This window comes from Phalangium opilio, unplaced genomic scaffold, assembly GCF_054372755.1.
Source record: "Phalangium opilio isolate 3A_F unplaced genomic scaffold, DU_Popi_V2 ptg000217l_1, whole genome shotgun sequence".
Taxonomy (NCBI): Eukaryota; Metazoa; Arthropoda; class Arachnida; order Opiliones; family Phalangiidae; genus Phalangium; species Phalangium opilio.
The window spans coordinates 2,692,328-2,708,255 of NW_028324218.1; the positions used below are offsets into that span (position 1 = coordinate 2,692,328).

At 35.3% G+C, this 15,928-nt stretch overlaps 1 protein-coding gene across 1 annotated transcript in view; it reads left to right on the top strand.

Moving 5' to 3' along the window:
* Positions 1–15,928, top strand: part of LOC149615628 (coiled-coil domain-containing protein 63-like) — a 124,601-nt gene that overhangs the window by 89,245 nt on the left and 19,428 nt on the right. Inside the window, exons 5-7 of the mRNA XM_089857186.1 lie at positions 10,583–10,796; positions 10,915–11,034; positions 13,102–13,283. Coding sequence (XP_089713312.1) covers positions 10,583–10,796; positions 10,915–11,034; positions 13,102–13,283 — 516 coding nt within the window. The remainder of the gene's footprint in view (positions 1–10,582; positions 10,797–10,914; positions 11,035–13,101; positions 13,284–15,928) is intronic.

Consider the following 15,928-nt stretch of genomic DNA (forward strand, 5'->3'; position numbering starts at 1 on the left):
TTGTTTACCCATTTCAAAGCAAATTTTAAAACCTTTCTAAGCCTTTGAAAACACGGTACATACCATCCTCTCTCTCTTTCTCATCTAGTAGCATTCAAATCCATCAAAAATCTAAACCGAAACCATTTTGCAAAACTTTCAAATTAAATAAACTGAAGCACGTTAGCGAGGGGGGTTATAGAGATGGAAAAGGGTGGGGGAGTTGTATTTCCCGCCAAAACCTTAGAAGCTCTTGTGGATCAAAATAGAAATTAATTAGAATAGTGACCCGAACCCTCTCTCGTGCAAGGCCTTTCCCGCCAAAATTTATAACCGTAAACGGAGCCCTAAGTTACCATTACTCATTGTATAAGTTGCCGTTAATAGCTCAAACGAGAAAGCCCACGCGCGTAAAATTGGCGGGAAAAGACTGGAAGAGCCTGCCTTTGGACGTACGGGTATAACCCTTTAACCCATCATTCTATCCCTCGAGAGACTGTAGCCCGCGTGATGCTGCTTTCGCAGATGGGGGCTCTCTGATTGGTCCGTTAAGAGTATCGGGCCAACGCTATGTGTATCGCTTTTCGCTAGTTATCACCTCTCTCTTCTAGCCCACTCCCTTTTTGGCGGGAAAAGGACACCCTTTTGTACTATATACCCACTACTATATTATCGAGACACTAGCGCGTGTCTCGAGAATTTAGATTTGGGTTTATTGATATTGAAACAATACGTACAAAGGCTTAGATCGGATCTTAAGGATAAAAGATGCGTATTTAATTGCCTTTTCATGTATTAGCTTAAATTCTTTAAACACTTATCACGAGGGACATATATATCTATAGATAACTGTTCTTTCATTTAGGCTTAGCGTTGTAGGTCTTTTAAAACGAACCAAGGCTTAACTAATTAAATTACGCAGCTGCATGCCGGGAAAATTCAAGACAATAGACATTGTTGAAATACTTTTAGTCTTACAGCAGCCTAATGTCTTGGAAAATTTGAAAATTTTGATTTAATAAAAGTAGACTAGGCCTTAAAATTAGGCCTATTTTGATCCTAAATTAGTCTAAGTAAAATTGTATCCATCCCATGTAGATTGTAATTGGACTAGGCCTAATGTTTTTGTCTTTTTGAGATTATCTTTGATGCGACCACGCCCCGTTTTGTCGTCTGCTAAGTTAGTAAGTCGTTACTGTGACCTTGAAATTATCCACGACCTACTTTTGTCGTCTGCTTTGTAGTATATGCCCATTAAAGCATACTCTTATTGTGTTTTGTTATATAACTGCGAAAAACCCTTTTTCCTAAGCCTAAAAACTTCCAACTGGAGATATCTTCGAGTGTAGGAGATAAAAACCAAAATAACTTTCGGACTTTCTACTCTAGTTTTTAGTTTTCTAGTTTGGGCAGTTCAGTTCAGGCTGGACGTATCTTCAATTTTCTTGGGATATATTTTTCGATTTCAAACAGAACTCGTGACTACACTACAGCTGGGGACCCTTCATGACCTCCTACCTCGATCTCAGTCTATTCCTCTTGTCTTTGTAGATTCAATTACGCTTTGCAAAGTCACTTATAGTTGTCAGCGAGAGTTAAGGCTATTTTAGTCAGCTTTTCACGCTGATTACTGTTTTGGGGTCTCGAGAAACACCAAGCTTTTGCCTTCCTCGAGCATGCAGGTTGGTATTTCTTTACTTTAGGTTTTCCGTGGAGGGCTACGATCTACTTTTGTTTAGTCTTTTGAAATGTATAGCCGTTACGTGTGTAGCGTGACATGTCTAAAGGATTGGATTTGTTTAACAGGGACCGTTCGTTAAGGTTTATTTTACAAAAAATGTTTATTTATATAGCGTAATATCTAGTTTATTATTTAAGAATAATAATTTTATATGAAAATGTTTCATAAACTTGTTTTTTGAATTACATCTTCAATTCAATGTGGGGGTGTTATTTATCGTGGGATTCTCATGAAACTTGGAGCAATTACTCCCTAGAATCTCTAGTTTATTACAATATTTTTAAATCTACTCTAGCTGTTAATTAACAAAGGTTATAGCCAATTAAAGATGGGGACCATGTCATGAACGAAAATGTTTAGTACTAAAACTTCAATTCATTGTGGGGGGGCCTTATTTATGTTGGGACTTTCGTGAAAATTGGAGCGATTACTCTCTCGAATCCCTAGTTTATTACGATATTTTTAAATTTACTCTAGCTGTTAATTAAGAGAAGTTATAGCCAATTAAAGATGGAGTCAAATGTCATGACCGAAAATGTTTAGTACTAAAACTTCAATTCATTGTGGGGGCGTTATTAATATTGGGTTTCTCATGAAACTTGGAGCAATTACCCTCTCAAATCTCTAGTTTATTACGGTAACTTTAAATTTACTCTATCTGTTAATTACAGAAGTTATAGCCAATTAAAAATCGAGAGATTTCTGAGTTCTAAAAATTTCATTTCTCTTGATATTTTTTTTACTATTTAATCTAGGCCTACTTGCTATTTGTTCACTGAACGCCTATGTACGTTCGTCTACTTCTGTCTATTAACGAAGAAAATTTAATTAAAGACCCCCCCCCCGTCTCGTTCGTTAAGCCTAATTTTAGTGGATTGTAATTCTTTGGGCACGGTCCCCCTTAGAGGATATCATTGAGTAAGCGAACTATCAAGACGTGCTTCTTTGTCAATACGAAACTTTTCCAACCAAAGGAACGGAGAGAAAAGGAAAGTGTAGAATTTGAAGCGGGAAAACTGCGGCGGCGACCCAAGAAGATAGAAACTTGTCTAATACTCGATCGGCTCGCTCGCCTCTCTCGGAATCCAAAATAGACTGGTGGAGGTGAACCGGGGGATACCTTGGTACTTCAAGAGGGCCTCAAAGATTTCTAGCAGATTCTTTCGGACTATTTCTAGAGGAGGAAAAGGGCAGGGTTCATACAAACCTGGAAAACAGGGAAAACCTGGAAAAATCAGAGAAATAAATAGTTGACAAAAACCTCAGGGAAATTTCGAATTTTTAGTAAAATTCCGGGAATTCAGGGAAATTTGCGTCAAAAGGGGCCGAGTAATTAAGCAAAATGTTCGTGAACATTCCCTCCATGGGATTAACATTACACTATACTTTGGAGGCTCATAACTCTGGTTATATTTGAGGTACGTGGATGTCCTTTGATTATGTTATAGTCCTATTTGCCCCCACTCCTCCTTCGTTAACATTTGCTCCATAGGATACTCCATATAGGGGAAAAACCTGGAAAGTTCAGGGAAGTATATGGGGAAAAACCTGGAAATCTCAGGGAAATTTGTTTTCCAAAAGTTGTATGAACCCTAAAAGAGGGAGCCTAGAAGATGCTAGACTTCTAGAGGAGAAGAAGCAGAAGAAGGAATCCAATGGGACGAAGAGACAGACGCGCTCTTCGGAATCCTTGAAAGCATTAAACGTCTATTTTCTCTCCACTCGGCCAAGGCTTAACTAAATAAATACAAGAATTTTCTTTTTCTCTCTCTCTCTCTCTCTCTCTCTCTCTCTCTCTCTGAGTCTCTATCCTTATATTCAAGTCCCCAAAAAGCGCTATCTAGAGCCTAGAGGTCTTCTTCCTTCTCGAACGTGGTATGGGTTATGCTAGGTTGGTAATAGAGGTCTACACGTACAGGGTGTAGGCCTTGGTAGATAGTTTTCTTTCAAGGCTTTCGAGGTTCCGGTGAAATTATTGTTTTGTGGATTAGGAAATTTATCAAAAGTTATCAACGCGTTTTCTGTCACCACCAATTTAATTATTTTAATTGTTTTGAGGTTATTTTAATCGTGTTCTCTATGAAACTCGGTGATATTACTCTACGGAATGTGCTCTTTCTTATGGTGTCTTCAATTTTACTCTATGACGTCAGGAAAAAATGTTATGATCAGTTAAAGACACGACCAAAATTGTCAACATGTCAAAATTTAATTGTAACTTAATTTTATCGTGGCGATTTTAGTTTAGTCTCTTCCGCCATGAAACGTGGTGCTTTTTCTAATCAAAACACGCTCTTTTTTATGGTATCTTTAATTTTACTCTATGACGTCAGGAAAAAGTTATGATCCGTTAAAGACACCTACAAAAATTGTCAACATATAAAATTTTAATTGTAAATTAATTTTATTGTAGTGATTTTAGTTCAATCACTTCCGTTATGAAACTTGGTGCGATTACTCTACAAAACACGCTCTTATGGTATCTTCCATTTTAGTCTATGACGTCATGAACAAATGTTACGAGCAACTGACGTCCTGAACGTAAATAGAGTAAAATCTGATTCAAAAACACCCTGTTTATAGTTAGTTGGTAAGACTGGAGATGGTCACGTTCTTGGGGGTTGATCCCCCCGGTTCCTTCTATACCCTATTTACTCTATTTTTCCGAAAGGTTTATTTAAACTTTTTAAAGGTAGGGGGACTTACTAAACTAGAGAAAAATGCGTGGGAAAAAACATTATCCAATAAGCGAAACTGCAGAATTTTATTTGACACTTTTCTTGGGTTGTGTTGTGTAGGAAAACAAACCTTAGGTCTTGTACTCTTTTAAATTGTATTAAACCTCACAAATATTTCTGTAATTACGTTATAAGGCAATGCGATGCGAATTAGAATAAGTTTATAAGTGATATGTTCGCTCCATAAGTATGATATGCACTACCTATACGCTTCGTAATGCTATTGAGAGACTTATTTTACAGCTCGAGATAACTAGTTCGAGAAGGAGAACGAGGGGGAGCGAGAATTCAATTGAAGTCCTAAGTACACTCGGTGGTGGTTAATTAATTTTGCAGCTAGGACCTATTCCATCTAGGCACTCCTATTTAGTCCGCATTACTAAGCCCAAATTTGACAGCAGCGCCTCACTCACTCACCAACCAGGCCTCCCTCGCTTTACCTCCTCGAATCTATGACCTACCTCACTCACTCACTCACTCACTTCAAATTCATTACAAGCCTTTCAGTTTCTAAGTTACCAGATATTAACAAACTTATGGGATGAACTTATGAAAGTAGTAATTTAAAGAGATACATGCACTAGGCATAGTTATCTGAATTATTATCAAATTAACTTGTTCAATTTTATACTTGACCAAGTATAAAAATCACTTCCAAATCTTGATAACATATCGCGGAAGGTTACACAATCGCATAACTCCATTGAGAATTACGTCATATCAACCGTTACAACGTAATCAATCGGCTATCATCCTTGTAACCTTGTTACCAACATAATGGTACCATAAAACCATTACCTCGCAATATCCCAGCGTCACTCTATCCTAAAACTAAGTAACCAAGGCTTAGCTAGTTCCCTATCCCATCCCATGATCGCAGGAGTAGGACATAGTTAGACGCCTAAAGAGTTTCCGGTCTGACGATTTTTATTCTTCGGTAGCGCCTCCCCTTTTCCGTTAGACCTTTTTTTCTTCTTCTGCAATGTTATACAGTCCAGCTAGTCCACGTGTTAGCATTCACGGGTTAAGCCTTGGTGGATGCTGCTAGCTGCTAGTGCTACCACCGTGTCTTTTTGGTCTACTAGCTCTCCCCTATCTCCCCGGTTAAACTCATTTTGGACCCCCTTCCCGGGTTAGGATGGGGTGTAGGGGAGGATATACTGTTCATCATGGAATGACATAGAGCTTCCGGAACTGGAATCACTATCACCGGCGTTAAGCCTTGGCTAAAAGTACGCCAAGCCTTGTCTCTAAAGGTTAGGTTACAAAATATGGTAGTTTTATAACTGTAGTGATGGTATTCCGGCTTACTGACAGGTGATTAGTGTTAGGGAACATATATATTTTTTTCTTTTACCAGTGTTAGATGGAAGGCTAAGCCTTGGCACTAGTAACATGGATATATGATGGAGAAGGAATGCTTAGTTTGTGTCAAGGGAAATGCTTGCTCTCGGAACGGCTAAGACAAATTGAAGATGGCAAGTGGTTATGGATTAAATACAACCGCCCCTTCAAAACCTCTATATATATGACAATCTTTTCATATCTTACTACCACAACATGTATATGCTATTACAAAGAGACGTACGAATTGGTAACTTATGAATGTTAGGTTTCTTATGATATCTTCGTCTTCTTGAACTTGAGTTTTTAAGAGAATTAATATATAATTAATTATATATTAATCTATTAGTTAATTAAAGGAAAGGTTCAAGTAACATAACATTATACCTTAACAAGAAGTGATATCTAGTTTATTAGGGAGAAGATGCCTATAAGTATTCTCGCGCCATAGTCCTGCAGTCCCCCCCTTTCAAAATACAAGGGGGGACGTAAAAGGAGGAGGCCCCGGGCTATTTCGCCTCCTCTCCTCAGTCGGAAAATATGACTGTAATTTTTTTTCTCATTCGCGTCGTCGCGCTGACGTGCACGAGTTTTCAAGAACCAATCAGATGCTGGCTGGTTGTAATTAATTTAGAGGCGGCGGGGATTAACTCCGGACACGTCTACGTAACTTTTGCACTGGAGATAAAGAGCTGGAAATGTGGATGAATGAATTTATTTACCTTCTCCCTAATAAACTATAGATATCACTTCTTGGTTATACCTTAACTTTTGTTAGCGTAACTAACAAAATCGGTGGTCTTAGAAGTGTAGTCCTGTATTTACCTGTGCCTTTTTGGAATGGACACCACGTATTGAAATCGAATACTGTTTTATAATAATAGGGGAACGTTTATAAAGCTCATTTATTAATTCATCTCACGATATATCCCATTTTTATTTTAAAAGTACATTTTCCAAAAGAAGCAAAAGCGATCTTCTCAAATTTCTTTCACCATCTCTTTCTATGTTTTCACCTCCGAACCCAAAGTGCATCGGGGCACCACTTTTCGTAAACCTCAACCGCCGTTTTCTTGTAAAGAAAACACACACAAGCCAAAGGTACGAAAAGTACCACCGTTAGGAAGCTGCCCCTGAAGATCTCTCTCTGAGAAAGACACACACAAAAAGTGTATATATATATGTGTATATAAGAAAAATTTGCTAAGAAAAAGAAAGAAGCAAGGATATCTTGTTTCCACTCTATCGCCAAAAACGCGTTGCTCCAAAACGGAAAAAGAATTTCAAGAGAAAAATGGTATATTCGTTTCAGTGGAAATACGGCTTAAGTTTGGGTTGGGAAATATTTATGATTATTTTTTTTTATTTTTTAATTATCTGCGTTAATTACCGTCCGATTTAAACCTAATTAGGCGCGTTTTAAAGCCCAAATTCTTAGCTATCTACTGGTATATTTACTTTATTTTTAACCTTAATTCATTTTAATTATTATTAATTTTTGCAATCGTATATCGAAATTTCTTATAAATATAATAATAATACTCAAGTTTAATATCGTGTAAGTACTTCATTTCTTGACCGATTTTGACCAACTCGGTCTCATATTGTAGTCCTATTTCTACTCTACGTATTCTCCTAAATTCACCTAAATTAAAATAAATCCCGCTTAATTATCTTTAATTAGGTAAAACCACACGATAAATTAAAATATACAGTATAACTTTACATCTATTTCTTGACCATTTTGACCGATTTGGTCTCAAATTAAACCCCAAAATCTCCTCTACACAATACCTACCATAATCATTAAATACCCCTCATAAACACTAATTAAAACCAAACTCGAAATTAATAACACCCAGAAGAAAATAAATATAATTGAAAATCTAAATCACAAGTTTACAACATTTTTCCCATAAACATTTTTTGAAAACACTGAATTTATTTTTATTTTTTGGGGGTCCATCCACCCTTTGGAGAGAGAGAATAACATCCCCCGCGGTGCTATCTCGACGAATCGCTCCTTGTTACTAAAAAAAACAGAAAAATATTGTAACGGGCGCTCAGAGAGAGACTCGCAACAAAATACAAAAAGAAAAAGAGACCAAGGCTTAGAGAAAGCACAAGAAAAAAAAAATTATATTTCTTTTTTTTTGTTCTGAACTAGTCCTGAGGATGTATGTTAGTTCGGGTGAGAGAGACCTAGTGCAATCCCAGAGTAAAAACGGAACGGAACGGTGGCGCACGAGGCGAGACTTTAATGCTAGAATTTTTTTTTATTCGATTAGAAAAAGCTCGGAGTTGCACTGGAGGGAATCTGGTGTAAAATATAATCTCGTTAATAATTCTTTAAGGTATAGTTGAGGTCCTGGATGTAGAGAAATTCGTTCTTCTAAGTTCTAAAGGGGTGTAATACACATTTGTAAGTATTGTTACATCAAGGAGGGAGATAGGAGAGAGGAGAGGAGAGTAAGTTTAGATTTTATTTAAAGATAACATTGCAATGTTAGGCTTGGGTTCTGGGTTTTGTTCACATTATTATTATTATTTAAAAAATAAAAGATTTATTATTTATCTCAACGATTAAGGTTTAATAGGAATAGGAATACATATAGTTAATTGTAATATTTGCGTGGGCATTTTAACTGTTAGTAAGACGTCATTAGAATTAGTAGGCGTGACGGGGAAAGTAAATTTTCAAGCCCAGTATACTCACAAAACACGAATTAATAGAAATTAACACTGGAGATATTTGGGGTGTAATTATTCTTAGTAGATATATGTATTCCTGGGTTCAATTAAATTTAAAGGGACCTTTAATTAGCTATGTCTCTTTTGGGGGTTTTAATATTTTTAATAGGTTTAAATTTAATAGTTTAAATAGGTTTATATTAAATATGGTAGTTTATATAGTTAATTTTAATGATAAAAATATATAAATTATCGTTTAAAATAATAAACAAATTATTATAAATAAAAATACTAATTTAAAACAATTATTTAAAATTTAAATAATATAGTTTAAACTTTAAAAAGCATTTTTTTGAAAATATTATTGGGAAGCCGAACTACAGGCTGATTTGCTTCTATATAAAATCCCATAGCCCCTGTGAAACCATTACCCGCAATACACCGGTGTATATATATTTAAAAAAAAATTATTTTTTTTAAGGCTAAAGTCTTACCTACCTAGCTGTAAGGTAAATTTATTAAACCTAAAAACTTTAAGACTAGCGCCACCTATTGTCTACTTTAGTAAGTCTGTTATTGAACTGAAATCATTTGGGAGTAAAGTAAGGTCCACATCACCAAGGGAGAGAGACCCTTCTGAAAAATATGGAAATAAGGTGTCACTACCGTTCTGTTTGATAATCAATATGGCGCCCAACATAGCCAAGGCTTAACGAAGTTCCTCTCTTCCTTCCCTTTCCCCTTAACCTTATCTGAATCTGAAAGACAAAAAAGATGAAAAAAGAGCTCGTGAGCTAGGCTAGAAGTTAACCCTAAAGGGGGCGCAGGGCGCAAGGTGGAGCGGGGGGGGGGTATGGCGCTTTCTGCGAAATGACAAGGGCATCCCAAGCTACTAATGGCTGTGACCCCATCAATAAAAGTTAAGCCTTTGCCTCCTCTTACTCTACTAGAACGAACCAAACGAAGTACTTAAAACAAAGGCCTAAGGTATGCGCGCCAAAACTGTGTTAGGCTTAAGTCGTAGCTTCAAACCCCCAAAGGAAAAATTAGTAAAGTCAAAAAGGTTAAAAACCTAGTGTTGAAGCTGAGCTAGCTAGCTAGCTACCTACCACCACCCAGAAATCATAGCAATTAGAAATATGTTAAGTGTGTTTTAATTTTGATATGTAGCAGACGATTTTCTTTCTTTACCGTTTGTGCTGCGTTTTTAGCGCCACCTTATTCCCAATGCATGAGCCAAGGCTTATTTGCGTGAATTCCAACTGACAAAAAGTCTAAATGATGATTGTAATGATGCGTCGTCTGCTTATGAATATCATTAGAAAATGAAATGATAAGCCTTGGCAACTGCATCGGGAATAAGGTGGATTGAATGAATGTATCTTAAGCTTAACTGATAGCCTAAACATCACAAGTTGGGAAAATTATAAGGAAAAACATACTAAATAGTCGTGGAATTTTAATACATTTCAACTCTGACCTCCAAAAAAAATTTTGCGCTGTATCTACTGGTGGTATACGAATATCTGATGTCTATACATTACCTCTCGAGAATTTAAGAAAAAAAAACCGGTTTTTGTTGGAAATGGCGAAAAAGAGAAATTAAATCGGTGCGAGGTAGAATTAATTGTTACTGAACTTCTAGAATACTCTGGGTGGGATGCACTGGGATTTCAAAATAGGGGACTTTGTTACGCCGTTGCTATAGCTGGGGTTGCGCTGGAGCTGCTCCGAGCTTGATCTGTTTTATCCTCTAGGGTTTTTAGGCGTAGAGTTTAAGCAAGCAACAACGGAGTGATTACGATTTAAATTTGAGAGATAGAGAATCTACTTCCTGGTTTGGAGGTTTTTTGTTTCCGCTAATTATTTATTTGAAAGAGAGGGGATGAGGGTCAATTTGAATTTTCGGGTGTTTTTTTATTTTCCCAAGCTTTTAATGAACGGTAATTTGTGTACTGGATAATGTTTAATTAATTAGACTCTTTCCTTGATTAGGCTAATTAAATTATTGATTTTTTATTTCACCCTAATTTTTAAGTTGTTAATTATTTTTTTTATAATATATTATTTTGTATATTTTAATTTTTAGAAAACAACTATGCGTTCTTGAAGCTGAAAAATCTACACTTTTGAATACTTTGAAATCGATGCGACGAAAATCGCGAATCAAACGTGATCGATCACCGCGTTCAATTCAAGAACAGAAAATGATATCTAAAATCACCGAATTATTGCAAAGGCTTAACGAATTGGAGAAATTGTGTTCAAATGAACGAGAAAAAATTCAAGTTATTAACGAGAAGGTAAATTTTTAATTTTAAAAATTTTGCGGTTTTATTTTTAATTGTAACAAAAATAATCAAAATTTCGAGGTTTAATTAACTCTAATTAATTATTTAATTAATTGGTATTCATTAATAGATTAAAATTGTCGATGATAATATTTTGGAGGAGAATAAAATGTGGGCCAAGTCTAAAACTTCCCTGGATTTTTCAAATGAGGAGAAAATGCTTAATGTTTTTGAAAATCGACGTCAACATGTAAGTTGATTTTTATTTATTTATTTTTGAGTTTGAGAGGTCAAAGGTTATTTTCTCAGCCCCTAATTGAGTTAGGGCCATGTTTTAAATACCATTACATAGAGGACAATTGGGGCTATAACATACTGAAGGGATTTACCTAGATCTTTTGTTAAACTGAAGTTATGACGTTTTAAAGTTGAGGTTCACGTCACATTTTGGGGTGAAAATATTTTTTAAAACCGTATTTTCTTAGCCTGTGATTGAGTTAGACTTTAAAGTTAGAAGAACTCTGTGATGCCTAAGTTAATTTTTCCCAAATTTACATCCACTTGTTCTATTCCTCTATATTAAACCCTGACCTAATTTCTAGTAAATTAAAGAAGCCTAAAACTAATTACTTATAATTAGTTTTAAAGTAAAAATAAAACTTTTTATATAATTAGATATAAGGAGGAATTGAAACCCCTTTTTTTTATCTTCAAATACTTTATAAAAGTTTAGAGTATATTCTTAAATATGTTCTTAAATACCTTTAAGAAAGCAATTAGCAATTAGTTGCATTTAAGTTTAATTCAACTTATTTAAATTTTTTACTAAAAAAAATTAGTTTAAAATACTTAAATAATTTTAATTAAATTTAAAAATATCTATCAATGGGCGTTTAAGTCGCCCTTTAAACTTAGTTTAACAGTTAGGAAAAATCTAGAAAAATATTCTAATTGCTTAAAGTTACTTGCGCTAATAAAACCACTTTTTTTTTAATTTGTACTTCCAAATTCCCAATCTCACTCAAATGTTAGTTTTTTATTTAAATCCTACTAAAATATAGCATAAGTAAATAATTTATCTTGTAAGTTTTTAAGTAATTTATAACGAAGAAAATTCGCCAGTATAACGAATATCACAATAAATTTTTGGGTGGTTTTTAAATTTTTTATCTCAATGAAATATTATCCAAAACTTATCTTATTTTAAAGATAAAAATACAACCCCTACCTCATTAAATTTAATTTAAATATACATTAGACTTTCCCTTTAAAAAATATTTTTTTTTATCTATCATGAATCTACGGACTAGGGAATGTAATTAACTTATATATGATAATTATTTACTTATGTAAGTCTGGTAAAATCCAGGGTCTCTCTTTTTTTATATTACTACAACTTCTAGAGTTCTGTGGGTTTTTTTTAATGACTTTTGAACACAAAGCGTAGCGCAACCAAAGTAAGATAGATAAAAAAAAACACAAAGAAAAGATTCTACTCTAATTAAAAAGCCTAACTAACAGAGCACACTAAGTTTAATGACATCAAAGTACGTGTCCCTGTATAAGTCCTAATAAAAGTTTAAGACAGTTTCTTTTCTTGCGTTTATAGTTTGAGTTTAGAGGGAAAGTCACCAGGAATACATACAGCTACTAGTAATCATTGCACTCCCATGTTAATTTCTGTGATTTCGGGTTTTGTGGGTATTCCTGGCTTGAGAACTTACTATAAAATTCTTGACGCCTTATAAGTTATGTTCCATAAGTATGATTTGCACTACCTATACGATTCGTAATGCTACTGAGAGACTTAGAGCAGCTCGAGATAACTAGTTCGAGAAGGAGAACGACGGAAGCGAGAATTGAATTGAAGTCTTAAGTACACTCGGTGGTGGTTAATTAATTTTGCAGCTAGGACCTATTCCATCTAGGCACTCCTATTTAGTCCGCATTACTAAGCCCCCTTTGACAGCAGCGCCACCTCACTCACCTACCAGGCCTCCCTCGCTTTACCTCCTCTCGAATCTATGACCTACCTCACTCACTCACTCACTCACTTCAAATTCATTACAAGCCTTTCAGTTTGTCATGACTATATATTAATTAAACAAATTAAACTTATGGAAGCAACATATCACTTATAAACGTATGATAATGATTAGTCTAGCTATCTCCTCCCTCAAACCCGGCCTATAGATACGTTGAATGAAAATAAAATTACTAGCTACACAAAGATTCCCAGTAGCTGTATGCATCCCTGCTTGTAATAACCAAAAGTCTCATGTATGGTACAATATAGAATCTCTCAATTCTTTTACAGGCGACTGTTCTTTATAATAAACTTTTATCGAGTAATGCCGTAATTCGGGAACAAATAGACCAGATACTAAAGGACCGGGAACAATACAGTTCAATCTACAGAAATTTGGAGAAGACCCTTGCGGGAAAGATGAAAGAAACCAAGGCCTTAATCACGAAAGCTACAACCGCCTACGAGCAAAGGTAAGCTTCAATTTGTTCTCCTTTTATATTCCTAAATGTAAAGTAAATTACTTCAGTTTCCCAAAACCAAAATACCTAATTTATTTTCTATTCAACTTTTCTTTCCACTTCACTTTCCTTCTAAACTTTAAAAGATAAAACTAACTCATCATATTTGTTGTTGAAAAACCAATATTACCTCATTTAACTTTGTCTACCCCTTGTAGTACTTTAGTCATATTTTTAAAAGTCAAAGTCTAGTACTATCTTTCAAAAAGCTAGGAATACATATAGCGTAGTTGGAATAATTGTGTACACATGTTTAGTTCTATGACTTCGGGTTTTGTGGGTTGGGCCGGGTTTGAGAACTTACTTTCATAAAATACGTCACGTCTCATAATTCTGATTACGTCTTTCTAACTGTCGTTTCATTGGTTGCCTTTTGGCACAAGGTGTAGCGAGAGACTATTCATTGTGAGGTGAAAATACGTCATGATTAGTCTAGCTCCTCCCACAAAATCCACCCTAAATATGCTGAAAACTAAAATGTCTACGCAATTATTCCAATTAGCTGTATGAATTCCTGGTTATGCTTAGAATAATATATTTTTAAGTTAACAATTAATATATTAATTTATATTTGAACTCCTTTATTAACAACCTTTCGCTGAAAAAAAAAATTTATCGCGACTCATTCCACTTTAAATGGGGTATTTTTCTTAAGCCTCGGTCTGCAAAATTTAATTATTCAAATATTTTTATATCCCCGTATTTTATTAGGGTCATTAAATTCCATGGATCGTTCTTTTTATCGAAACAAACTGTTAAAATGGGCCCCCATCGAAATTTTAGAGAGGGGAGGGGAAAAACATAACGAAAACCAAAACATTTCCTCCCATTAAATCTCCATAGACAAAGGCTTAAGTTCATGTTAATTTTTCGCCTCGGAAATGGATAACCATAATTCAAATCTGCAAGTGACGTTCGTTTTTTACTTTTTGTAATGTTTTTGTGTTTTCGGAGGACTTCGCTAGAGTCTTGAAAGCTTTCTTAATGGCTTATTGCGTGCTGTTCTTAGCAAAGGGGCTAACCACTAAAAAAAAAACAGGAATACATACAACTAATTGGAATCTTTGTAGATGTCTACTACGCAAGTTTTGTATGCCTTTGAGAACTTACAATTTATTCGACACGGCTCTCTCTGAGCTCCTCCCACATAAGCCGCCTCTCTCTATCTCTGAGCTCCTCCCACAAAACCCGCCTCTCTCTATCTCTGAGCTCCTCCCACAAAACCCGCCTCTCTCTATCTCTGAGCTCCTCCCACAAAACCCGCCTCTCTCTATCTCTGAGCTCCTCCCACAAAACCCGCCTCTCTCTCTCTGAGCTTCTCTCACAAAACCCGCCTCTCTCTCTCTCTGAGCTTCTCTCACAAACCCGCCTCTCCCTCTCTGGGCTTCTCTCACAAAACCCGCCTCTCTCTCCGAGCTCCTCCCACAAAACCCGCCTAGATATCTTGAGTTAAAATGGCAATACGCATTATTCCTAGTACCTGTATGTATTCCCGCTCTTATTCTTATAGGATTTATGTATGAATTCTTGGAATGCATATAAATAGTTAGTAGCCCCTCGAGATTTTGTGTCTCGCTATGTGTTTTTTGTTTGTAAAGTTAGATGGCTATAAAAAACATAGAAATAGTTGTATATATATACAAAAATTTCGGGCCTTGGCAAAGAAAGAGATATGGATGTAATTTATAGTCAGTAAGAGGCACATTACTTTCAAATTACTCTCAGTCTCTTAGGGGTTGAGCTTTTTCGGACATTCAGACGTGTTTTCTCATACAACTTTATCTTATATTTATTTTGCTCTCTTTCTCTGTCTTGGTTTTCTTCGTACCTGGAAGTCCTTTAAGAATGTTCTTTGTGTTTCAACACACGCTTTCAACTTAAGTTGACGCCACAATTTTTTGTTTTATCTACAAGATATGTAGTGTCTTTGCAAAGGGAAGAAGTATAGGGTTATGTCATACTCGAGTCTCAAGGGGTTTCGTTCTATCTCTTATATAATACCATATTTTTAATATTCAAATTAAGGAGAAGCCTTTGTTAGTGGTCAGTTTTGGTAACTAATTTGCATAATTACTCGCATTCTAATTGTTGTAATTCCTAAGTATTTGGTATCGTTGGAAAGCTTAGAAATAGGGCTATAACATACTCAAAGGATTTTCATGTATCTCTTATAGAACCAGAGTTACAATGTGTTGTGTAAAAAGCCCATGTTAACAAGGGCTAATCAACATTTTGCTTAATCACACGGGCCCTGATTGTTGTAACCCTAAGATATATAGTATCGTAGGAAAGGTTATAAATAGGGCTATAACATACTCAAAGGACATCTCTGTATCCTTTATAGAACCAGAGTTATTACATCCCAAATGACACCGGATTATTTTTGATACCATTTCCAAGAAGTTAAAAATAAAATAATAAAGAATTATAAAGAAAGAATGGGAAAAAATTCAAATTGGAAAGTTGTTTTGCTGGAAATTCAAATTTTATTATTACAACCTGGGGAATTAATCGCGTTCTTGTCCCAAAAAATTAGGATTCAATTTCTTCTTTTTCGGAGAATTTTAATGTATTCAGAAACTAAATATATTTTTTCT